This window comes from Sturnira hondurensis, unplaced genomic scaffold (assembly GCF_014824575.4).
Source record: "Sturnira hondurensis isolate 20B ecotype Veracruz unplaced genomic scaffold, ASM1482457v3 Scaffold0008640, whole genome shotgun sequence".
NCBI classification, from domain to species: domain Eukaryota; kingdom Metazoa; phylum Chordata; class Mammalia; order Chiroptera; family Phyllostomidae; genus Sturnira; species Sturnira hondurensis.
This window is the reverse complement of record NW_028081271.1, coordinates 13,161,172-13,185,537: the sequence shown is the minus strand read 5'-3', so window position 1 is coordinate 13,185,537 and position 24,366 is coordinate 13,161,172. Positions and strand designations below refer to the sequence as shown.

The 24,366-nt window shown below is 38.4% G+C and overlaps 2 protein-coding genes across 2 annotated transcripts in view; one reads left to right on the top strand and one right to left on the bottom strand.

Annotated features, from left to right (window-relative positions):
• The window catches only part of DUSP4 (dual specificity phosphatase 4), a 37,237-nt gene extending 32,843 nt beyond the window's left edge, over window positions 1-4,394 (top strand). Inside the window, exon 6 of the transcript XR_005067779.1 lies at window positions 4,383-4,394. The gene's annotated coding sequence lies outside the window, so the exon portion shown is untranslated. The remainder of the gene's footprint in view (window positions 1-4,382) is intronic.
• Window positions 1-24,366, bottom strand: part of TNKS (tankyrase) — a 173,224-nt gene that overhangs the window by 14,032 nt on the left and 134,826 nt on the right. Inside the window, exons 13-23 of the mRNA XM_037055295.1 lie at window positions 19,620-19,699; window positions 16,487-16,632; window positions 14,600-14,765; window positions 12,929-13,148; window positions 12,537-12,646; window positions 8,963-9,151; window positions 7,744-7,981; window positions 7,060-7,142; window positions 4,492-4,612; window positions 2,072-2,169; window positions 543-617 (exon numbers count right to left, since the gene is read on the bottom strand). Coding sequence (XP_036911190.1) covers window positions 543-617; window positions 2,072-2,169; window positions 4,492-4,612; window positions 7,060-7,142; window positions 7,744-7,981; window positions 8,963-9,151; window positions 12,537-12,646; window positions 12,929-13,148; window positions 14,600-14,765; window positions 16,487-16,632; window positions 19,620-19,699 — 1,526 coding nt within the window. The remainder of the gene's footprint in view (window positions 1-542; window positions 618-2,071; window positions 2,170-4,491; window positions 4,613-7,059; window positions 7,143-7,743; window positions 7,982-8,962; window positions 9,152-12,536; window positions 12,647-12,928; window positions 13,149-14,599; window positions 14,766-16,486; window positions 16,633-19,619; window positions 19,700-24,366) is intronic.

Here is a 24,366-nt window from a genome sequence, read left to right as displayed (position 1 = left end):
AAAGGCTCCCTGGGTAATTCTGACATGGTATGTGCCCCACCGGTCTGTTAACCCAAAGGATTAAATTAATCAGTTCTCAACAGGCTTTATTCATCTTCATGATATCCCCTGGGAAGAAAGCATAGAGCAGCCATCTATCCCATATTATTTATTAAGATACTGAGATGAGGGGCCATCTGCACTCTGACACAATCATTAATTCCCAGAAAACTCCAGGCCTCTAATGCTATCTTTGAAATGGTGATAATACAAATTACGATCAGCTAGTCTGAATTTATGGATGAGTTGGGAGTCTCATCACCATACTGGCCTCACCAATACCTGCTGACCTAGCCTCCAGTCGGCAGCTTCAGTGTTTCCTGGGTGTGTCTACTTCTAGTGAAGTATGGTGACCACAGGGTATGAAGAGCGTGACACCTGACCGCAGGGCCAGGTGAACGGCCACCCTTGAGTTTGAGAACAGGACTTCAACACACAATTTTTCACTGTTCACAATGGATCTTCAGGAAGGCTTGCTATCTAATTTCACCCTAAAAACTTACTCGAATGACATTGTATCTGTTGAAGATACCACCAGCATTACCACCATCTCGGTGTTCTCGAATTGTGCTTTGCATCTACAGAAAAAAATTTAAAAATAATTAACTTTGTGAAAATAGGCATGTGCATAATTCTAAAGATACTCCTTCTGTTGTTTTCCAGATTTCGATTCTATCCCGTTGTCTCCCTGGTGAGTCTCAGGTGCAGCGTTTCTGAGTAAATACAAGTCCACCAAACCGATCAACAGGTTTAGCAGACAGGTATGTCTGGTGAGGAAATAGCCATAAACACAAGCGTTAATCATCTGCATTTTCTTTCTATTTTCTAATAAAAGCCTGGGAAGGTTTTGTAGACACAGCGGGGACACGTAGAACAGCCTGTGACGTCGTCCCCATCACTGTCCGGAGTCACTGGGAATGGGAGCAGCGCTGGGACTTAGTCCAACAGTAGCTCCCCGTGTTCAATGGGACCCCACTGGGCAAATGGAACAAAGGTTTTTATAAACCGATAAATGTTTGTTCCTCGGGTGAAATACTCCATATCATCTCTTTAATTTGGACACTCCAAGTGTGTCTACAAAGACTAGGAATACCTTTCTTCCTCCACTGTCCACATTAAAAAGAGTTACCACGGAAAAGTCCAATGTTTTGAAGACCTACTTTCTCACAGAACTGACTCAAAGAGCGGATCCCCTACCATTACAGAGTCACTCACCGCACTGCGGCATCATTATCGGAACCTACCAACCACTAGGAGCTGAGGCAGTAAGACACTAGAAAACATGATGCTTTCCTGAAAAACTGGCTGTGAGCTACAGTATCAGCCCCCTCACGTAACTGTCCTGAGTTTCCAGAGTGGGGAGAACACGAGCACTAATTAAAAACAAACAAAAACGCAGGCTTGCTTCTCTACACAGAACGATGCCATTCGGCACTTGGTTTATTTATTGTGCCGGAAGTGAGGCAGAAGCCTGGAGCAGAGAGGGTGTCCCTGTGGTGTCTGTCTCCCCTAGCTGCACACCACTCGCCCGACTGAGGTGGCTCTGAGTCACTGTGCCTGGCGAGACAGATGGTGGCTTGAGTTACGAGGTGTGCCTGCTAAGCACACATAAAAACTGGGCACATCACTTTATACCCATGTTTTATAGTGCAGCACAGAAATCAAGATGAGACTCTATTTGCTACCTATGAGGCAAGACTCTCACTCCATACCATTCTTAGGTAGCACTTTAGCAACATAAAAAAAAAAGTAATTCTAATAGGGTCATTCTTGCATGAGTTTCAAGAATGTCTTCAGAATAAAAAGACAGGTCTGAACCATCCGCCGGAAACCTCAGACTTACGACGTGATGCCACGTGGCACAGCTCCAATCCACGTCCTATCGGAGCTGTGGCGATATTCCACCACAGTGGCTGAGTAATACACAGGCAAGTGATCGTAAGCTGAAGTAAGACAAGCTTACCTCTCCTGGAAAAACAAGTTTAACCACAGATTTCAGGAAAAGATAACTAAACATTCTGATGTACATTACCTCTTCTTCTACTGACTGATATTCCTTATCCTCTGGAGCAAGATCCAGCAAAATAGTCCCCTGGTTAACACAGTGAAAAGTCAAATAAGGGTTGGTTCCTGTAGAAAAGAAAAATGAACACGGTTAACAGAAGTCCACACTATTCAGGCTCTATTTTAGGGAAAACTTTGTCACAAATAATTGATATTTTGGAACAAGTCTAAACTATTTTTCAATTTGAACCTAATACATAAATTTATATAAACAAGTAAATCCAAAGGAATATGAAGTAATGGAGGAGTGTTAAAGATTTTAAATTTATTTTATTTTTACACAGTGGGGAAAAGAGTGAGATAGGGAGGAAGAGAAACATCAATGTGTGGTTGCCTCTTGCACGCCCCCTACTGGGGACCTGGCCCACAACCCAGGCATGTGCTCTGACTAGGAATCGAACCAGCAACCCTTTGGTTTGCAGGCTGATGCTCAATCCACTGAGTCATACCAGCTAAGGCAATTTTATTGGTTCTTAAAGAGTTCCTTATATGCACAGCAGGGCTCAACAATTATTTCACAAACTAAATTTAATGAAACCAAAGTTTAATGAACATTCTTAAAGCAATGTTTAATACAAAAAAGAAACAAACTGTAATTATTCTGTAGTCTGGTCTAAAATCTCTGTGAGATAGCTTGAAATTGTCACCTAGTATGTTTAAAATATATTATTCTTGTTAATTTCACTACCCTTCTACATTTAATACAAATAAGTAAGCAACACTCAAGCTCAAAACCTGTTAATGTTTAGTTTCATATCATTCTTGCAATTTATTGGCTCTGCAGACTGACTAATTCAAGTTGTTTCTTTTCCCTCCTCTGGCTTTTCTACAGTAAAAGCACTTCCATGGATGGACGTGGAGAACACTGTGCTAAGTGAAATAAGCCAGTCAGAGGAAGACAAATACCACATGATTTCACTCATGTGTGGAATCTAATGAACAAACCAAATTAACAAGCAAAACAGAGACAGACTTAGCAGGATGACAGCTATGGCAGGGGGTTAGGAGTGGAGGGACTGAGCAAAAAGGAAAAAAGACTCATGGACACGGACAACAATGTGGTGATTGCAGGGTGGGAGGGATATAAGGGGACTAAATGGCAATGGAAAAAATACGATAAAATGTAAATTAAAACAGAAAAACAAACAGAGAAATGAGAAACACAGAGGCATATGAGGTCTGTCCATGAAACGTCCAGCCATCGTTGATTTAACGAGAACAGTTTATATGAAATCGATGTAACCTGGAGCCAAGAAGGGTGGACTGGAATGCACATGTGTGAACAATGACGACTTCACTGTACTCATCAGCAGAGTTGGTTGATGTTGAGTGAGCGTGTGTACTGTGTGGCCACTGCATTAAAATGATTAAGTAGAGCAATGAATCTGCATCAGATTTTGTGTTAAGCTTGAACATTCCTTCACAGAAACTATTCCAATGATTCAGAAGGCCACAGGTACCTCAACTGATAGTTGGCAGCTTCATCACAACATGCCCACTCATGCAGAGCTTTTTGGTGAAACATCAAATCACCCAGGTGACTCAGCTGCTCTATAGCCCAGATTTGGTGCCCTGTGACTTCTAGCTTTTCCCCAAATCCAAATCACCTTCAAAAGGGAAGAGATTTCAGACTGTCAATGAGTTACAGGAAAATACGATGGGGCAGCTGATGGTGACTGGGAGAACTGTGTGAGGTCTCAAGGTGCCTACTTTAAAGGGGGCTGAGGTGTCATTGTCCTATGTACAATGTTTCTTGGATCTTCTTCAATAAATGTCTCTATTTTTCATATTACATGGCTGGATACCTTCTGGACAGATCTCATACAAAGGAGAGAGATAGGAGGCTCACGACAGCAAAGTATAATGGGAAAAGACTAAGCTGATAGGTGTAAGGGAGGGAGAAAAGTTCAAGGTGAGTAAGAGAAAAAGGTCAGATTATGAAAAGTCACGTGTGAATGTCTGATTTTATCCTAAAAGCAACAGGGTCCTAGTGAAGGGTATTGAGCAGTGAAGTGATATGATCCCACAGTTGTGTTGAAAGGAGTCTCTGGTTACAGTGCAGGAAGGCACTGGAGGAGAGGGCAAAGGTGAAGGTCGAAGATGAGCTGAACGGCGGTTGCGGCATTTCTGGAGCAAGATGACAGTTACCTGGATTAGGTGACAGCAGTAGGAAAGGACAGAAGTATAGAACCCAGAGGTATTTAGATACCAAGTGTGGGGGGCGAGGGAGAATGAATCAATTCCAGCTACAGCAAACAGGGAGAGGGATGGCAATGAAGTGGGATGGGGGATACAGGCCCGGGGTCAGACCGCCCGAGGCCAGCAGCCAGCCCTGAGGCTTATCTTGTGCCACTAACGTCTGAAGTTTATTTCCTCCAAAGAGCTTACCTTGTTGTCCACCTAAGAGTCTTTCTACTCCTTTGATTAGTTTATGGCGGTGTCCGTATGCATTGATGCCTATTTCCTTCAACTCCTCATGACCCATGTCAGCCAGCACGTCTAGCGTAATCTGAAAGTGAAACAAAATCAATCGCTGAATCTTTATAACAGCCCCTCAGGCGATGAAAATGACGGAAACTCTTCCATTTGTCTTCCATGGTATATATGTATCCATTCAACTTAAAAAAATTGTTTTGTTTCCATTGTAAGCATGGATTTAAAATCTTCTTATAGTTATGTTGATAATTTTATCAGCTTTTTGCTCACTTTAAATACTCTTTAATTTGCTTTTAGTCAGTGGAGAATTAAAATGGGAGAAATAATGCTATAGAAATATAAAATGATCATGTTTCCTTTTGGTTATCTAATTCTACCACCTTTTGCTTGCTTCAAAATACGAGAGGGACCAGCCAGCACCCAGCAGGCAGCAAACGTGAGCGCAGCAAAAGGAGTAGGCACAGTCAGGTCATGAGGGTTTATACCAAAACAAGGAGGAACTTCCAAGAGCCAAGAAATATTCAAGCACGAAAAGAGCTGCCTTAGAAAGGAGTGAAATTTATATCGCCAAGTATTTAGTTACATTCCATTCCATTTTATACAGAAGCCATGTAAAGAATTCCAATCTGGAGAAGAGAGTAGATGGATTTTAAGTTCTCTTATAAATCCTCAGATTTAACAAAAAAATTTAACATTCTTTTCTGCGGTACAAAATTCTGGTTTTTAATGTTGGGTTATTCACCCTTGTAAAAGGAGATGATTCAAAACTATTTAATTCTTTGTCGACTAAAAGTAACTGTGATGCTATCGCCACCAAGTGGCAGTGTTCTGAATAAACAGCGTGGAATCTTGGGCAACCACATTTCTTGAGGGCTAAACATGCTATTTTCCAGGTCAGAAAATGTGGTTCTATGACAATCCAAATACTACCTCACAAAATTAGCCTTTTCCTTTTTCCTTGTAGACCTGAGAAGTCTTTCTGAAGATACCCCTTTTCCAAGTCAAATGAGCTAAATTAATCTCTCCGTAGTTTCTGTACCTTTATACTTGTATGTAACATTTTAAAAAGGCAAGTGTGGCCTGGAGCTCTTCTGAGTTTCATCATCAGAATGAAATATTATATAATGAATCTGATTTTCTCAGCACAACAAGCATTCATTATTCAGTCTTTGGAAAAGATTTACTATATTGCTCCTAAATGGCCATTTAAAAATAATCACTCCATTGCACAAAATTGGCAATTCACTTCCAATCGCCCAAAGGAAGTTTTCAGCAGAGTTTGCAAAGGTTCTGAAGTGCACGTCTTTGAGAAAGAACAGTTCACAACACAACACAATAACAGCCTTTCCACTTTCAGCCAGATGGAATTTTAATATAATTTGGAACCAGGCACAGCATTTCTATTATTGACTCCTATTTTTTTCCTGTCTAAATATTCTAAACTCCAGTTCAAATAAGGGTTGGCATAGGAACAGGATTTAATATTTATGTGGTAGCTTTAATCCAAACAATCCTTAAGCTTTTATGAATTGATAGCACATTTCTTCCATACAGTGCCTATCTGGAAGAAGCAAAAAACAGGTTTGCAACAACACAGTATTTGTCAATTACATAGCTTCAATACATGAAATTAATACCTCATTTACGCCTCACAACAACCCATTAAGCACTATCCCTTAGGAGGGAATCTGGGCACAGAGAAGTCATAAAAACCACACACAGAAGAACTGAGATGTACTGCCATTTCTGTCTTTCACTCACTTGTACTTCATAAATGGGATGACTAGAAAGCTAACATAACTAAATGTTGAATTTAATTTCTTTGACTTACGTGGTACCACACTGGCCCCACATTTATCAAGCAGTAGCCACTGGAAAACAATAAATGACAAGCTAAGGAATTCAGATTCGTGTTTATGATGTGTTTATTCATGTTTCATGAGCACCTTCTATATGCTACTTCCCCCCAAAGTTGCTAATTAAACATTTCATTTCATTCTAAAGCAACCCATTATAGCTCAGGGGGTTCAATGACTGGTCCAAAAGGACAGAACAAGCAGTGCCAGGACAGAGTCCTCCCCCCCACGTTCACACCACTTCTCTACCAGGAGATAAAAACGCCAAGACAAACACATGGTAAAAGTTGCTGAACTTTTGGAAGACTCTCTACAGGAACTCTGAGGTAGGTTACAAAACCCGGGCATGTGCCCTGACTGGGAATCGAACTGCTGACCCTTTGATTCACAGGCCGGTCCTCAACCACTGAGCCACACCAGCCAGGGGAGTGAGTGCACGTTTTAAAAACTCTCACAGCACACAGGTGTGTGCCTCGTATAGCACACTGGTTGAAAATCACTGTGTCATACAATTTGGGGGAGAGGTATAAAATACCGGATTCCTATGGCTTATCAATTTTTTGTGGTTTTAAAAAAGCAGCTAAGAAGCTCCCCACCCCCAAAAGAAAAGAAAGAAAAACAAAAAGAATGGAGTAGTTAATTAAAAAAACTCAAGAGAGCTTACCTGTTCTGTTTCAAAGATATCTCGAAGATGTTCAAGGCCAAGGCTTTTTAGAAATTGACTGATATTCATGTCGAGACCTGCAACTAAAACAGACATAAAGCTTCTCAGCAAGGGGTTGGTCACTCTAAAGGAAGTTCCAGTATTTGTTGCAGCCATGGCTCTCTGACACCCCGGCCACGCAGACGATTTTACACAGCATAAAATAATCCTAAATTTCATTCAGACACTCTGAGTTATCTCTGAATTTGGTTGAGAAGTAAACGCAGTTTAGCAAATCAGTAGTGTTTGTATTAATTTTAATATCAAAGAGCATAATGTAATGCTTTTAGTAAATGACATACTTAGTAGATGTAAAATTCCAAATTTACCAGCTGTCATTTTAGTTTTCACTCCTTAAGTAATCCTGACGCATTTCGGCAATAGAACTCGCTCAGCAGCTCAGTATGACACTGTGATTTGAAACGGACGTACGGAGATACCAACGTAAGTAAGAACAATGCTGATACCAAGACATTTATTCTATGAAGATATATTTCTTGTAAGCTGTTGTGCAAACGACAACTTGTAAATAGTTAAGATATCTGCGAGTGAGATGTTCAATGATTACCAATAAAAAAATGAACATGTGAATTAAAAAGAAACCAAAAGACGAGAACCAAGTAAGCATCTGCAGGGTGTACTCACCTTCCCCTTCCTTCCTTTCTGTGCCTGCCGCGCCATCCCCTGCGTTGGATGCCCCTCCCACTGCCAGTTCTGCTAATGGGACGGTGAGGTTATCTATGCTGCTGGCGGCCGACAGGCAGGAGGGGGTGGACGCTGGTGAGATGAGAGAGGCACTCACTACGGTGGCCTGAGGTTTAAAACAGGTAGGTAAGGCCTCTGGGGGCATGGCATCTATCAGCAAGGCTCTGATATCGTCGGCCTACAAAGGACACAAAAAGCACAGAAATACTGCATTTTAAAGCTGTAAGTTTTTCACTAAAGACCAAGTACCTTGTGGATTCTTTCTTTAATAAATGCCTCATTATCCTATTTGTTTTAACAATTTCTTCCTCTTTCCTTCTGTCATCCAAAAGGGCCAGTAGTTTCAGTAAGTAGCACTGGAAAAACTATTAATTACAAACTATTTCAGTTTCTGAACAGCTAACATTAAGCTTGGTCACTACAGTTAAGAGCACTCTACTGTGTGCTCGAAATTTGCTGAGAGTAGGTCGTGTTTTCTCCAGACACACAAAAAGAGTTAATTAACTACGAGAACAAACTCCAACAATGTGGACTATGTCAATTCCTGAAAACGCTTTTTTAAGACTAAGTGAAAAGTATACATGAAGTTGTTCAGATTACATATGTAGTTGAAGGATATGTAAGTTAATAAAGATTTGAAGAGTTAAGAAATAAAAGATTTCACCTTTCATCAAAAAAAGTACATTTCAAAGTGCTGACTGTGGATCTCTTCCTTAGAAGTAGTTCCCACATTTATTTACTATGTTTGTTTATGCTTAACCAGCAGTAATTTTTGTCCAGTGACTGCCCAGAAGTTAATTTCACTGACTCCCCCAAAGCCTCAGGGAAATTACCATGAGCAACAGCTGCCCTGACCGGTGAGGCTCAGCAGGTCAGGGGCGTCCTGCAAAGCGAAACCTTGCAGGTTCAGCTCCGGGATGAGGGCACATATAAGAAGCAACCAATAAAGGTATAAATAAGTGCAACAACAAATCAACGTTTCTCTCTCCCTTTCTCTCTCTAAAATCAATAAATTAAAACAATTTTCCGAAGGAAGTTAGTTTGTTCTTATTCTAAGTGAAATACGCATGACTAAAGGTAAACCCGCTAAGCCCTGGAATTTCACGTCATCTCTGCAAGTACAGAAAGGGAGTCTGAGGATTCCGAAATGAGGACTTACTGTTGCCAGATCTAAAGGTGTCTGACCTTCTTGGTTCTTCATGGTGGGGTCTGCTCCGTGTGCCAGGAGGAGGGCACACAGCTGGGTCCTCCCTTTTTGGGCTGCTTCGTGAAGAGGAGTAAAGGCCCACTTATCCGTTGCATTGACACACGTGTTGTATTTTATCAGCAATGCTGCTATGTCCACGTGCTGGGGAAAAGGAAAAGGAGGTGCGGAGTTCAGACAAGGTTACCTGGTGAAGCTCCATCGTGCACACTGGCTTCCGCTTAACATTTCATTCTCTCCGTATCTCTATTTTCGTCCTTAATAGAACTTTCTTGTATGAAAGAGTACTTAACAACCCCTCTCCTTGTATTTTGTATTCTGTTTTTCCTTGCCTCCCCTGACATCAGTTCCACAATTATTCTTTTACTCCATAATTCTAAGTTTTCATGGGGCCATTTGAAATTTTTTCTTTACCCAATGTATTCAGGCCCATCTTGAAAACAAACATTTGTCTTCTGATTAACTGCAATCTGCTCTATTTGTTGAAATACTCATCTCAAAGCTTCTGAACATTCTTTTATTCAAGCCTTTGGGAAAATAACATAACACAACAAAACCACATTTTTAAAAAATTGCCTCTCATGTCTAAAATGCCTTAGAGGGTGAAGGAATGCAGACACACTAACAACCTGGGCATGAGACGATGCGATCTTCTGTCAACTGCGAACGGGGCTGGTTAGAGGAGAAGGAAAAAGAAGAGCAGAATGTGAGAAATTTTGAAGGAAAAAAAATACTCAGTTTTAGAAAGACAAATTAGCCACACAGGAAGAAAAAGAAGAAATGTCCAAGACGACTACCTTTGTAGAAAAACTGCAAGTGGGAATGAAACTGTGAGAAGGACAAGGCTGACACAGAGGGCTGGAGTGCAGGTCAGAGGGCATCAATGACTTACGCACGTGCTCTCTTACCCACTCACCCACCAACCAAACACTTACTGAACGCCTACTAAGTGCTTGGTACTAGAGATAGGAACTCGAGGGAAATGACGAAATGAAATATCGAGCTGAAAGTTGTAGTAGCTATTTGATAAATGAGCTCATTAAGAAAAGGAATACAGAGATAATCACAAGGGGAATACAACTGTGAAAACAGTATTTTGGGAAAGGAGAAAACGGGGCAATAAGAACGGGAGAAGAGCTAAAAACAGGCAGGACTATTGAAAACCAATGCAGGAGAAAGTTCTAGGAGAGCAGGTTCTCTCAAATAATAGCGGAAGGTTTTAGCTTCTTTCCAGAAGTTCTTCTAAGTAAGCTTAAGACAACTAATTATGCAGAGGTGAAACTGATTCATGATTAGGCTTCTGAAAACAATGAAAATAAACTGTATTCTTACACACCCATTTAGGGATGCTAGTTTAGTCACCACTAAAGTGTTTCTGAAATCCATTTCAACTCCAATAATCTATAATTTCTGTGCAATTAGCACACTGGTGTTCTTTATGGACACATTTCCTGGCATAACTTGATTACTTTTTATAACTCAGAAGCACATAATATGTTGAGAATAAATTCCTAACTCATGCTGTTGCTCAACTGCAACATACTGGGGTATCTGAAGCTGACTTTCATGAGAATGGGAAAAGAGGTGAAGGGAAAGAAATACTACAAGATGGGATTTAGGGCATGTTTCTTCGTATTTTCCTTAAGACAGTCTTGGCTCTCTCGAAGATGCTCACTTCAAATAGAAAAGGCATTTTTTCCCCTGAGGCACTACTGAAGTATTTTTTAAAATATATAATACAAATACTTATTCATTTTAAGAAAGGTAATTTCAGAAAACAAAGAAAAGGAAACTTACTAGAAAATACAAATCAGACAACTTCTAATAAAGCTTCCATATTTACTTTGACAACATGAAGACAAAACAAGTGTAATCAGGCCAGGGTTTCTGAGAACAGGATATGTTTTATGATCATTTTGGGAGTATGAATGATGTCATCACTACAAAATTGATCTTAACACAAAGATAAAAAGAGGCACTGTCTAAGCTACTATAGCAACACTTAAAACAAAACAAAGCCCCCCAACTTATCTCCCTTATTCAAAGGATAGATATTGAAAAAGAATAGCTGTTTTTAGTAAACCCCAAAGCACGAAATAATTTCAAGCTTTTCTACTTACAGGCTATTTAAATTGTGCTTCTGATGATTAATTTTACTCTACTCTCATGAGTATTGGCAGAATAATATAATTTAGTAGCCTAATTTCATAGGCTTCCAAAATCAGATAGTCCAAAGAAAATTTTGTGTGTTTGTGTAAAATGAAGGACATATATGGTATGCACTGGTAAACCTCCTTTCCACTGACTTTACAGTTCATGCTGGGAGAGACCAGTTACATGCTTTTAAAATCTGCCGACAAACATCTGAAAAAACAATAAACCAAAAGGAGTATATTACTACCCAAGTACACTAAAAACACAATTCTTAAGTCTTTTAAATACCTGCCCCACTAGGGCAAAAACAGAAATGGAAATTGAATAAATTTCCACATGCAATAAATGAGCTACAGCTCAGCTCTTCGCCACAGATAAGGGCCACATGCTGAACAGGAAGGTACAGAAAAGGAACTGAACACCTGGAATGTTTCCAGGGGAAGACGGTGCCAGAATCCAGCTGCAGCACAGATGCTTTGAATGACAAATACAATGTAACAAGATTTGAGGGCCCTGATTTAATTTAAGAAAGGTGGGGAGCAGGGAGAAGAGAAACATGCTTGATTTTTGCAAGGAGCACGACAGCATGGGGATATTCTCATTATCAAGGGCAAGGAAGACAAGAGTAAGAGAATGTAAAAATCAGTGACTCATTTTTATTTAGTTTGCCAGGCTTTGGGAAATCTAGAAACTGCCCCATCAATGGTGACTACAACTGTGAGAAGCCCTGGGATGGGCAATCTGGCATCTGTGGGTTCCTACAAATAGGGACTAGGTGGTGAACAGACAAGCACAGGAGCATTCGTTCACACCACTCCTGTGTGACTCCTTCAGCCTGAAGTGCGCCTTGGTGACCGCGTGCGCCCCTGTGGTCAGCCTCAACAAACAGCGTCAAGGTGTCCCTCCCCCTCTCTCCGCTGATGACCAGCTATGGTGCATTCGCCATGGGGTTTTAGCTGGTCAATTCAAATTCTATGAAGGCACATACTTGTATACCAATAGCTTAACCATTTACTTAATTATTTAAAAAATATTAAATGGTAAATGTAAGCAACCACAATTTTCATGCCTAAAAGGAGCATCCTAGCTTTTACAGTTTCTAAAATGTACTTGAGGTAGAATATTATCTGCGTCAGTAATACATCTATGATTGTGCTAGGCAATGTTGCAGACTAAAAAGCTATAAAAAGCGTGGTCCTTGGCTAAAAAGATAGTTACACTTAACCGGAAAGCTAGACACACTCTGAATAGAAGAACTGTAACTGTGCTAAATGATGCTGTTGCTTAGATTATCTACTCACTTTGTGCATGGTATACTCTTAACAAAGCAGTACATGTCAGTGAAATTTCTAGACTTGAACTTAAGCATGCTCACCCCATAGGACGCTGCGTTATGAAGAGGAATTAAGCCGCCTTTATCTTGTGCATTAACATCTGCTCCATGCTCTAGAAGGTATTCAGCGACTTCCAGGTTGTTGTAGCCAGCTAATTGAGTAAAAAAGGGCAAACATGTCAGCTTAAAAGAAAAAAATGTGTATATAAATAATAAGGACTGCAAAATGTTAAAGTTTTAATACTTCTTGCTTTAAAAGCTAATACTACTATTACATAATTAAGAGGCTTTATAATAAGAAGTTACATAAAATTATGTCAGCAAAAATATTTTACTAAGGAGTACTGTCCAGGGTCAGCATTTCTTTCATCTCCTGGCAATCTGTGTCAGGTACGGAGGAATGGACGCAGCTCGGCCGTGCTGGTGATGCTTACCTGCCAGGTGTAGGGGGGTTGAGTTCCTGCCCTGGGTGTCTCTGCAGTTGATATTCTCCGGGGTGCAGAGCTTCTGCACTCTTGCCAGGCAGCCCTTCTTGGCAGCATCCAACAAGGCAGCATCTCCTCTCAGTAAGTCCTGAATGTCTGTGTCTCCTTCTTTAACCAAATCTAAAGGTGTATTTCCATCTCTGTTCTTTTTAGTTGGATCTGCTCCGTGCTGCAAAGAAGAACCAAACAGGGTTTGTATTTTCTGTAGTATCTTTTTTCAGGTTTGTTTATTTTTAACTTCACTTATCCAAGGAAGGTATTTATTCTACACCCATTTTGAGCAACAGAGGCAATACCCTGTTTCATTCTGCTAATTCCCTACTGAGCAGTATATGCTGAACAGGTGTCCAACTCCTTCCCAGTCCAAGTGCCAAGTGTCCAGACCACTGGTGATGACGGTGAAAGGGGAACAGTGTGAAGTACCCTTTACTTTTCGTCTCCCACACTGTCCCAGACTCCAAGCTTTGAAAGATGTCTTTGAAAACATCTTTTCCTTTAAGAATGGGATGGATGATAATTTTGACCAGATTTTGATTATAAAAAGATATTCAGTGAATATCATGAAAAATATGAAAATATCATGGAAAAGAACTGAGAAGAGGAAAACATATAGGTAGGAAAAGTACTTGATTTTAAATGCAAGTGGAAGTTTGGTAATTTAAAAATATTTTTATTTTAAGCCTTAACACCGATCATGAAATCAGGTATAAATGTATTAACAATTAATCTGATTCTAACAGCTCACATACACTATGAAATTAAGTAAATAAAAGTCAATAATCTTTCTCATGGGCTGGTCTCCCACTGGCCCACTGGTGACAAGCTTTGTCAGTGAGTTCCCAGGGACTTGCCCGTTATTTCTTACTGACCAATGATACCAAAAATGACTGTCAGACACAGTGTTACTCTCAAGGCTCTTCAGAACATATCTGATACCATAAAAGATGGAATAAGAATTTTATTTATATTTAACCAGGGCCAGTTTTTCTCTAGTTAAAAAAAAAAAAAAAACAGAAGGAGAAAACTACAAATATAGATACGTGTCTGGTCATTTTTCACATCCTTAAAAAACACACACACAAAATTACTGAGCTAGTTTCATATGACTACTAGTTTCTACTATTTCATGTGTATCCCCAAAATTTATATGCGTAACTATTGAGAGATACTTATATTTTAATAAAAATCTGATATTAAAGTTTTAGAAGATATATACCTAAATAATGCTTAATAATGAGAAACAAGTTTGTTAACAATAATAGAGTTGTCAGTAAAAAATAAAATAAAGCTTTATCAAAAAACTTGTTTCTCTTACTATAAATGTTTTCAAGTATGATACTGTAAGTATTAGACAAATAATGCAAGGTAATTCAGCTCTTTCTCAAACCTACCTTGATGAGTTGTGATTAACTTAAATCAAATGGTTCAGAAAGGCACTTCAGACACCACTCAAAGCTACGTAAATATCCTGGTGTCAAACTTAAACCTCCCCCAAAATGCAAAATGGAAGCATCTCTGTAGCACTTACTGTACTTCACAGAATCATTTACTCTGATGTAATTTTATGTGTTAACCAAAAGTAATTATGATTTACACTTTATAATTTTTAAAATTACATACTTTTAAAAGGAGCTTGCAGATTTCGTATTTCCCTTTGGCTGCCGCCTCATGCAAAGGGGTGAACTTCCACAAGTCCGCCACGTTGACGGACGCCCCGTGCCGCACCAGAAGCTCCGCTACCTCGTAGTGTCCGTAGGAACAAGCGTTATGGAGGGGCACCAAGCCACTAAACAGAAGAAAATGATTTTGAAGACATACAACAAATCTTTGAGTTAAAATGATACTTATGATAAAACTAATGTAATTCTTCTACGGCACTAACTGTACTGAAGACTCACTTAAAAGAAAAAGGAAATGAAATGGTCTTTAAGACATGATTATCCATTTGCAAACAGGATTAAGAATTTAAAAAATGTTCCTTTCAATATAAGGACTTTGCATAGTTTCTTGGTGATAGATATAAATTTCACAGCAAGCCTTACCCTTAAAATATATATAGCCTTAAAACACACACACACACACACACAGGAAAAGATTCCACCACAATACTTTCAATTCAGGTTTCATCCTGGCAATAAAAAGCAACACTACAAAGTGATTTCAGGAATAATTAAACAATAATGTGGTTTATCATCTCTCCAATTTTCTTTCATTTGGGCTTTCCTAATGAAAACTGTATGCTTATAAAGTATACAAGGTAATTTAGCTTATTTATTTAGGCAAGATCTACCTTTTTTTTAATGGTTTCTGGGAAAAGGTTTAAATATTCAGTGTTCAATGGGGAAAATAGTGGCATCGCCCATAAACTCCAGTCAGATGAGCAAACCTAGCTGCCTCCTTATGAGCACACTATTCTGAGGTGACTCTAAGTTCTGATGGGAAGGCAGCTGACATTCTAAAGGGACCAAAAATGTGCCCATAAAAAAGGTGCATCAAAAAGATGAGTTTAATTTGCACTTAAGACATGGCAGAAACCAGGTACGGGGAGCCTTTTTATTCAGAGATCAGTGCTTTTTACAAAAACCTTTTGAAATAAAAATACTAACTGCTAAAATGGGCAATAGAAAAAAATGTTGGTTGTTCTCCAAGGAACTATAATACTTTAAAAGAGCTAGTGATACTACTATTGAATACTCGTGTCTGATATGTCCCTTTTAAAAGATAGATAAACTCATAACAATTGTTAACTGATGTCTAAGTTGTATGGTTTAATTCTATAGTACTCTGGTATGTCATGGTACACAAAGGTGCTTACTTATTTATACTTTGAGCTGATATAAAATTAACTCAGAATATGGAACCTCATTTCAATTAAATTCCTTCTTGCATTTCTAAATAGCTTCCATGGTTGCTTTAAAAACTGTCCAGATGAAGAGAATAATTTAGTAAACTAATATAAAGAATATGTGAACTAGTAAAAAATAAAATTGTTTTTATTAATACTGAAGACTTTGGGATGGAAGGCTTCTTTTTGAAAGAGATTATACATTTTTAATAGCAAAACAGGAAATAAACAATAAATTATAAACTATATAAACACATTCATAAAATGCAATAAAATACTATATACAGGCATTAACAGGATGAGATAAACTGTTAAGTACTAATATGGAAGGGCATTCAAGATCTATTACTGGATGAAAAAGCACATTGCAAAGCAGCTGCCTGGAATGGCACCATCCTTTATGGTGACAACCACCCCCAACTCCAGCAGCAAACACGCTGCTACTTGCACTTAAAAATCAGGAGGATTATGACATAATTTTAGTAGTGTAAGCTCTAGGAGGTGAATTTTTACTCCATTTCTAGAATGTTTTAATTTATGCTTTAAGCTTTAGAAAACATGCATTGCTTTTTAAATAGGAAAACACATTAAGACTTTGAAATATTTAAAAAATTTTAAGTCTTAAAATAATGAACCCCAAACAGCTGAATTCCAACACGCACCCTTTGTCTTTGGCATGGACGTCGGCGCCGTGGTGCAGAAGGTACTCCACAACGGACACGCGGTTGTAGCCTGCAGCGAAGTGTAACGGCGTAGAATGCCGCCCTTCTAAGTCTCTGCAATTCACATTTTGAGGGCTGCAAAGTTGCTTTTATGGCACATACACACAGACAAAGACAAGATGGACATTAATACTTATTCACTGATTTTGCTTCAAAGTACTGTAGGTATCCTGGATAACCTGTGCTTTTCTAATGAATATTCATTTCCAAAGATTGGATGATGCAAGTGATGTGTAAAAATCAGCACTATGCTTGGTTTTACAGTGTCTAGAAATAAGTCTTACTGCTCATAGAGCAACTGAATCTTTTAAATTATTTCCTGGCCAGAATCCTAAACAAAAAGAAAAACCCGTAAGAAAGCAAGCAGCACTAGGCAACCAGTGCCTCCTCCTTCATCTTTCCAGGGCTGCCCTCTCCGAGACCGCTGGTCACCTTGGTCATTCTTTGCTCAAATAAGAGCAACCCCGGTTGACTACAGAATAACCCCCAGTTCTTGTGTCTTCTGATGTGCATGTGAAATGGCTCTGGGAAAACCATGATGATTTTTCCTTGGGCCACCCACTTGGCCCTCTGATCAGTCCAAGGTGCTTTATTAGGCCTTTGGGTGATGTCTGTCTGACTCTGCTATTCAAAACAAGTATAATCCTTTTCTCGTTTGTGGCTTTTCTTCCATCTACTTCAGTGATGCCTTCCAAGTTTCTCCCGTGTCTCCTTTTCTCCTTTTGAAAGTTACCATTTCAGCCCAAGCTCCAGTCTGTCTGATTACAAGCAGTAGGAAGCAAAGTAAGGACTGACGAGACACATCATCAGTAGTGACAGGCGAATTACAAAAATATTGGAACAATAATTTACAATCTATAAAAATTTCACATTCCTCCAGTGAATTACTATCTATTGGAGAAGCTGATCATTATCTCTGTTTCACAGATAAATAAACCAAGGCTCAGCAAGGTTAGGTGAAATTGCTTTTCACAGTTTGTGCAGGGCAGCATAAAGACTCGGACTCTGATTTCCTGATTATTAATCTTCTGATCTTTTCCCTGCATGGCTGGTTTCAAACCTAAGAACCTGATTCTACTGATATACTCAGTAGGGTAAAAGTAGGACTTTTCAGGTGGCATAATATTTACACGACAGAAAAAAGTCTGGGCGATATAAGGGAGGCCTGAAATTTCAACTCTGTGTGGAACATGACTAGACTCTAAGCTCTTGAAGTAGCTTTATCATCTGGCCAGGTCAAATCTCTTATCTTTTCCTAACAAGTGAGTCTGTGGCTATGTTAATACATAAAGTAGAGAATCAGAAAAATAAAAGAGAAAAGATAAATTAATATGTAAACTAGAAAGAAAGGCTACAAAGACTGGTAGCAGATACCAGTGATCCTACATGACAAGCTGCTTCCTGCTGCTCCTGCTTTTTTTGTCTAGTTCTTCTTTTTCTAAGTTAGCTTCCCTGCCCCCGCCCGCCCCCGCCCGCCCCCGCCAGAGAATACTGGCAAATAGAAATGAAAGAGGAAATAAAGAAACACAACTCATTTTGCCAGGCCCAAAATAAAAGCCCATTCTGCTCATTAAATACTCGCTTTTTAATATTTAGAAGCTTTTTACTCTCTCCTGTTTCATTTTCTTTTTGAACGGCCAAGCAATTGCACATCGTTTCTGCCCACTTTACATAATTTCAAGTATGTTCCTTAGCAAACAGCCTTTTGTTCAAATATCGTATTTCTAATAATTCCTAAAGCCTCTAGGAAAAGAATGTTTTCAGGCTTAATCTTCATTTAATTTGTGCTATGTTTTTTTCTGCCACTGTGATTCTATTAAAAAAAAAAGTTGGCCTTTATTGTGAAGAGACTGTTTCCCAAACCGGAAAGGTACATACAGCCCATTGCCTGCTACATACAAAAGCCATGGAATTATGCTACTTTACTACATTCAGAATAAACTATTGATCTTATTGTAACGGTACACATAGCAATTTGAGCGCTGAGACTGCCATGCTATGACGTGGAAAAGGAGTCCTAGTTATTTTTACATTTAAAGATTTTCTTTTATTAGGATACACTTACCATGACAGAAGCATTTAACAAAAAAAATACATAATTTCAGATCTAAGAGAACTTGAACATTTCTCCCCAGTGGCTATTGTAACTGATATCATTATTTTTCTTTAAATAACTTTGATGTTACTACTAATGAAAGAGAGGTTGGTAGTGACCACATATTAAAATAAAAATAAAATTTCTAGGACACAGAGCTTAGAAAGTGTTAACTGTCATTTCAAATAGTATACATCATCAAAAATGCTAAAATTAGTTTCCTAAAAATCACAAAAGTAAGTTCTGCTTAATAAATAACAAAGTTTAGTCTGTAAAAAATAATCTGGTATGACTTCCAATACAAATATTATAATTGGCTTTTCTTTAAAAAAATAAAAAATAAAGAGAAATACAAACAAAACCAAAATCCATATCCCTTTTTGCTATTTTCATCCATATATGAATGATTATAGAGGGGAAGTGTGTGTATTTTCAAAAAGCATATTTGATTTTAAAAAATAATTTTAATTGAAAAACATTAAATCTATAACCATTGTTCCTATATCACAAATAAAGGGTTGATAAACTTTTCTTGGCAAACAGAGTTACACAGAAAATCCATCTTCTGCATATAAATAATTCCAAATGGCTATAGGATCATAACACCTTCCCAGAGCAAATGTGGGCCTCTTGGAAAACTTCAAGAAACATTGTTTCCAACCTTACTGTACTATTACCTGGCCTTGAACTAGCTTAGAAATTTCTGAAGGCAGCCAAAGGTAACAACTTCAGTTAATGTAAGTGAAAATAAAGCCATCATATAACCAGAAGAAAAGTGACTAAAAAGTAGTTGAAGTGAATGGATAATAAGGCACACACTAGGAACTTTTTTGTGGTTAAAGATTTCTCTTGTTTATGTATCCACCCTGCTCAACCCTTTCACTGTTTGGATTTGAGTAGTTTCACTTACAAGTTTAAAATGAACTGGTTAGCAAGGGGTCAGTGGTGCTACTCCAGACATCAAAGGCACTGACTCACCTTCACAGTTTCCAAGTCTCCAGCTTTAGATGCCTCTAGAAGTCGATAGTCAACATCAGAAGTACGCATAGGTGTGCTTTCTGCATAAAAGGAAAGAAAGATGATTGTTGGTTTTCACGGATTCAGGGAATAGTAAAGAAGGGAAAATTATTCAGTGAATGCAAAGAAAGATTAAGGGGTCAGATTCTAAGACCTAATAATATAGGGTTTCCCCCCTAATCTTTATTAGGAAGAAATAAGTGGTTTCTTACCTCAATCTATACCCATCTCCTCCTAAACCAAATTTAAATAAATTCTAAGACACATGAGTTTTCCTCCATCCCTACTACTCTGCCTTTCAAATTTTCAGGTCAAAGCCAGTAAAGGGGAATGAAGAAACACAGGACCGTGCGCTCATGATCACCTTCATGACACGGTGGTCTAGCAAGTGTTGTATCGAAGCTGTGCCATGGGTTCTGTTGTGCAGACCTGGGGAAGCCACTCAACTGTTAGTACTTAATGTTCAGCCTTTCTTTTTTTAAAATAGATTTTATTTATTCCCTTTCAGACAGAGGGGAAGAGAAGGAGAAAGAGAGGGAGAGAAACATCAGTGTGTGGTTGCCTCTTGAGTGCCCCCTACTGGGGACCTGGCCTGCAACCCAGGAACGTGTCCTGACTGTGAATTGAACTGGCAACCTTTTAGCTCACAGCTCATGCTCAATCCACTGAGCTATACCAGTCAGGGCCATGTAGTTGTCCTTTTGGGCCTCAGCTTCCTTAAAACGAAACAGAAGTACTATGCCTGAAATCACTGATCCTGGAAAATAAAATCAGTGTACAGAAAAGGCCTACTACATACAGAAATTTAATTCACATTTATCAAATGGCTTCAGGGAATTACAGTGTAAACTGTCTGTAAATTGGCAGGTGTGATACCAATGCTAAGTGGAATATAATTAAATCGGGCTGTTAAGACTACAAGTATGAGGTTAGCAAATGAAATTTTTTGATTAATCAAATATAAACACACCAAAAATTCATTACAGATTGGCTCAAGTGAAAAGGTTTTTTAAAAAAACCATCTGTACTATATCACTCAAAGTATTTCATGAACATTAAGAGAGGCTTTTATAATGTATACACACACTCAGATAGCATAAAAAGGGGACGGAGTCCAGGAGACTGGATTCTCCTGACTGATGGGGGACAGACCACTCGATAGCTTAGTTATCGCTAAGTGATGTACGTGACTGTTAGTTTTCCTTAAATCCTCCTTCACACTCAGACTGCATTATTTTATGATTGGAGACATCTTAAATGCAAGTGGAAGTTTGGTAATTTAAAAATATTTTTATTTTAAGCCTTAACACCGATCATGAAATCAGGTATAAATGTATTAACAATTAATCTGATTCTAACAGCTCACATACACTATGAAATTAAGTAAATAAAAGTCAATAATCTTTCTCATGGGCTGGTCTCCCACTGGCCCACTGGTGACAAGCTTTGTCAGTGAGTTCCCAGGGAACTCTTTCATCTTTCTTGAACCCACTGTACAAATGGGAAGAGCAACTGTTGCTAAAAAGAGGTTTTATAGTTCAGAAGAAACACTGCGCCTCTTTCTAGTCTGAAGGGCTTCATTCGGGAGAAAGGCTTTTACAGAGGAAGTTATGAGAACGCTTCAACAAAAGAAAAACTTTATTTTTTTGTCATAATAATAGCAGATAAAATGTTAAGACTGAAAGGACAAAAGAAGAGAGTATTTCATACAATAAAGTATGTTTTTGTATTGTGTTTGTTAGTTTGTGGAAGTGTTGAGTTAGACACCTTTACATTCCTTTCCACACAGAGAACGTTCAGAAAGCATTTGCTGAGTTCACTTCCATACTACTCTACACTGGAGCCAACGTATATGTCAAATCTTCGCTCTTTCTTTGGCTTCCCTCATCCCGTTCTTTCATGTCTCATTTGCCTCCTGTCTAACTGTACCTGATGTTACTGCATTTAAGGTGTGTATGTTATGTTCCTATGACAGCGATTCTGGCAGTTGGTAAAACTCACTGAAAGAGCCTTAGGAAATCTATAGGTAATATTTTCAGTTTATCATTTCAACAGAATAATATGACAACTGTTTGCATACAGAGTCAGAACTTCAGATATTTTTAGATTCTAGCATTTTAAGGATACAATTAATATAGCTGATTTTTAAAAAATTCTCAGAACTATTTGAAATTGGCACACCTGTCTTGATGCAGACTGATTTGCAAAGGGTGTAATTTCACAATCAAATAAAAATTGTTATGCAAATATAAGAAAGAGTAGAGAGTAAATAAGTTATCTAAAGCTATTGATTAATTGCTATACAAGTTACAGAGCTTTGCATCCATTATAAATCCGGGACAGGGTTGGAACAGATTCATTTTTAGAAACAACACATACACACCCAGAGCCCAGGAACTTCGTATACACAGATGCACACTTTTAAAAAAAAGGATATAAAAATAAAGGTAAAAAGGAAATAAGGCAAAAGAAGACTAGCTGATATGCAACATATTGTATTAGTACAATCCTTTATCAGCACACTGGCTTTTGCATGGTATGAAAATAAATACTTCATCTAGTATCAAAGGGTGGAGATGGATTTCTAATTTTTTCTCCAATTCTACTCTGTCTTATCAGAATTAAAAATCAAACAAAACCCCTGAAAGTTTCAAAATTTAAAAGGCAGTTGACTATCTTAAAAAACATCTCCTGCAGACTTGTTTAGTTAGTGTTGAGACCACAGGACTGGCAAAAGGTCTCAGTGGCTTATTTCAAGGTGCAAATGTAAACGGGGATTTCAGTTCTAACTCAGCTGTCCTAAGTCCCGAAAGCCTTACCTTTGTAAAGGATTAGGCAAAAGCAATGCAATAACTAGACTGGACTCTACAACCAGAATTCAGGTCAAGGTCTGCTCAAAAGAACTATCTGTGATGCCGGGACTGCTCTTCGCCTGCGATGCTGCAGCAGCCACCTGACACGTGTGGCCACTCAGTCCCCGAAATGCAGCTAATAGAGATGACAAACAGATTTTAACACTTTATCTAATTCAGCTGCATGCAGCTAGCTAGTGGCCACCCACTGGATAGAGCAGGTCTAGAGAAAAAAGCCAAGTCTTCTAAAACAATTTAAAAGTGCTTGTTTATTAAAAAACTGCTTATTTTCTTTCATGCAACATTAACTTTAACACAAATATTGCCTGTAGTTTATAGTTAAAACTTCATTAATTTTGAAAACTACAGATTGGGAACTGAAAGGGAAGGTTTCTAAGAGTAGATATGAAATGTGGTATTACCAGGTGTGTTTAAATAAATCTTTAAAACATTACAACGTACTATGCATTCTATATGACTGATGCTTGGTGCAAACTTTAGGGACTCATTATAGATATAACCTGAAGTTTGATTAGTTAACTTAGGTATACTTGGGAAGTTTACCCAGCTCATGGACCACAGACTAGATATACATGTTTCTTGTACAATATTAGTTCAAAAATTATATATTTTCTCTTCCAAACAAGAAAGAATTCCCATTTTTAAAAACCTTTCTAAGGACAAGACTTTACGATATAGTTGTATTATCCTTCTCGGTCAATAAAGAAAATGAAGAACTAAATTAAACTACGTAGTTCTGGCATGTACTAAATTAAGCACTTAATAACCTATCTTGAATAATGATTTATCTCACAAATCAATTTTTAAAAGAAGTATCAAAAATATTTCACTTGTGATTCAGTATCTAATCTTTTACCAGGAGTCACGTATCCTGACAGGATTCATTCAGAAGACACTTGAAAAGCGTTAATACAACGGATCTGCCCTGGCTGATGTGTCTCAGCTGGTTGGAGTGTTATTCCGTAAGCTGAAGGGTTGAGAGTTTGATTCCCATTGGGGTACACACCTAGGGTGTGGGTTCGATGCCTGGCTGGGGTGTGTGTGAGAGGCAACCAATCAATGTTTCTCTCTCACACGGATGTGTCTCTCCCTCCCACAATCCCTCCCTCTCTCTAAAATCAATTAGCATATCCTTGAGGAAGGATCATAAATGAATGAATGAATGAATGAATGAATGCACTGCTGGATCTAACCTGCTTAATTTATTCAACCCTTTCCCCTTCCTTTTGTAAGCTATCTCTAAAAGTTATGTATTGTTATAAACTTTGATATGATAATTATATTTGCCTGATTTATGGTTACAAGTTAAAGATACTTAAAACCAGTACCACATGGTTCTTAGTAAAAAGTTTAAGAGAAAAACTTAGAATGTTTTAACATAAATCACACCTTTTAGAAATTAAAATTTACTGAGAAGGCAGAAATATTTTCTAGTCAAAGAAGGGTTAAGTAAATGTTTTACTGCTAAGCAGAAACAAGGTAAATGAAGCCCTGCTTTTCATAGTTTGAGCTTGAAATTCTGTAATGGGAAATTTTATTCCTTACCGATAGCTTTCACATGTGGCCCAGTCACTCTCATGCGGCTGGTGAGCTCTGACTCAGCCCCAGTAACACACAGCAGAGTCTCCACACGCCCGGGAAGGGCCCCCATTTCCATACACAGCAGTGATTCTCAACTGGACTGCACTTTTTAGGGGCACTTCGAAAATCTGTGGGATTAATTTTTGTCTTCTAGTATAGTCTTGCTTAAGCCATTACTATTATAACATTGTAATTATGTTATTTTATTGTAACGTACCGTCACTTTCTCTTTATATTACAGTTACGACATTAAA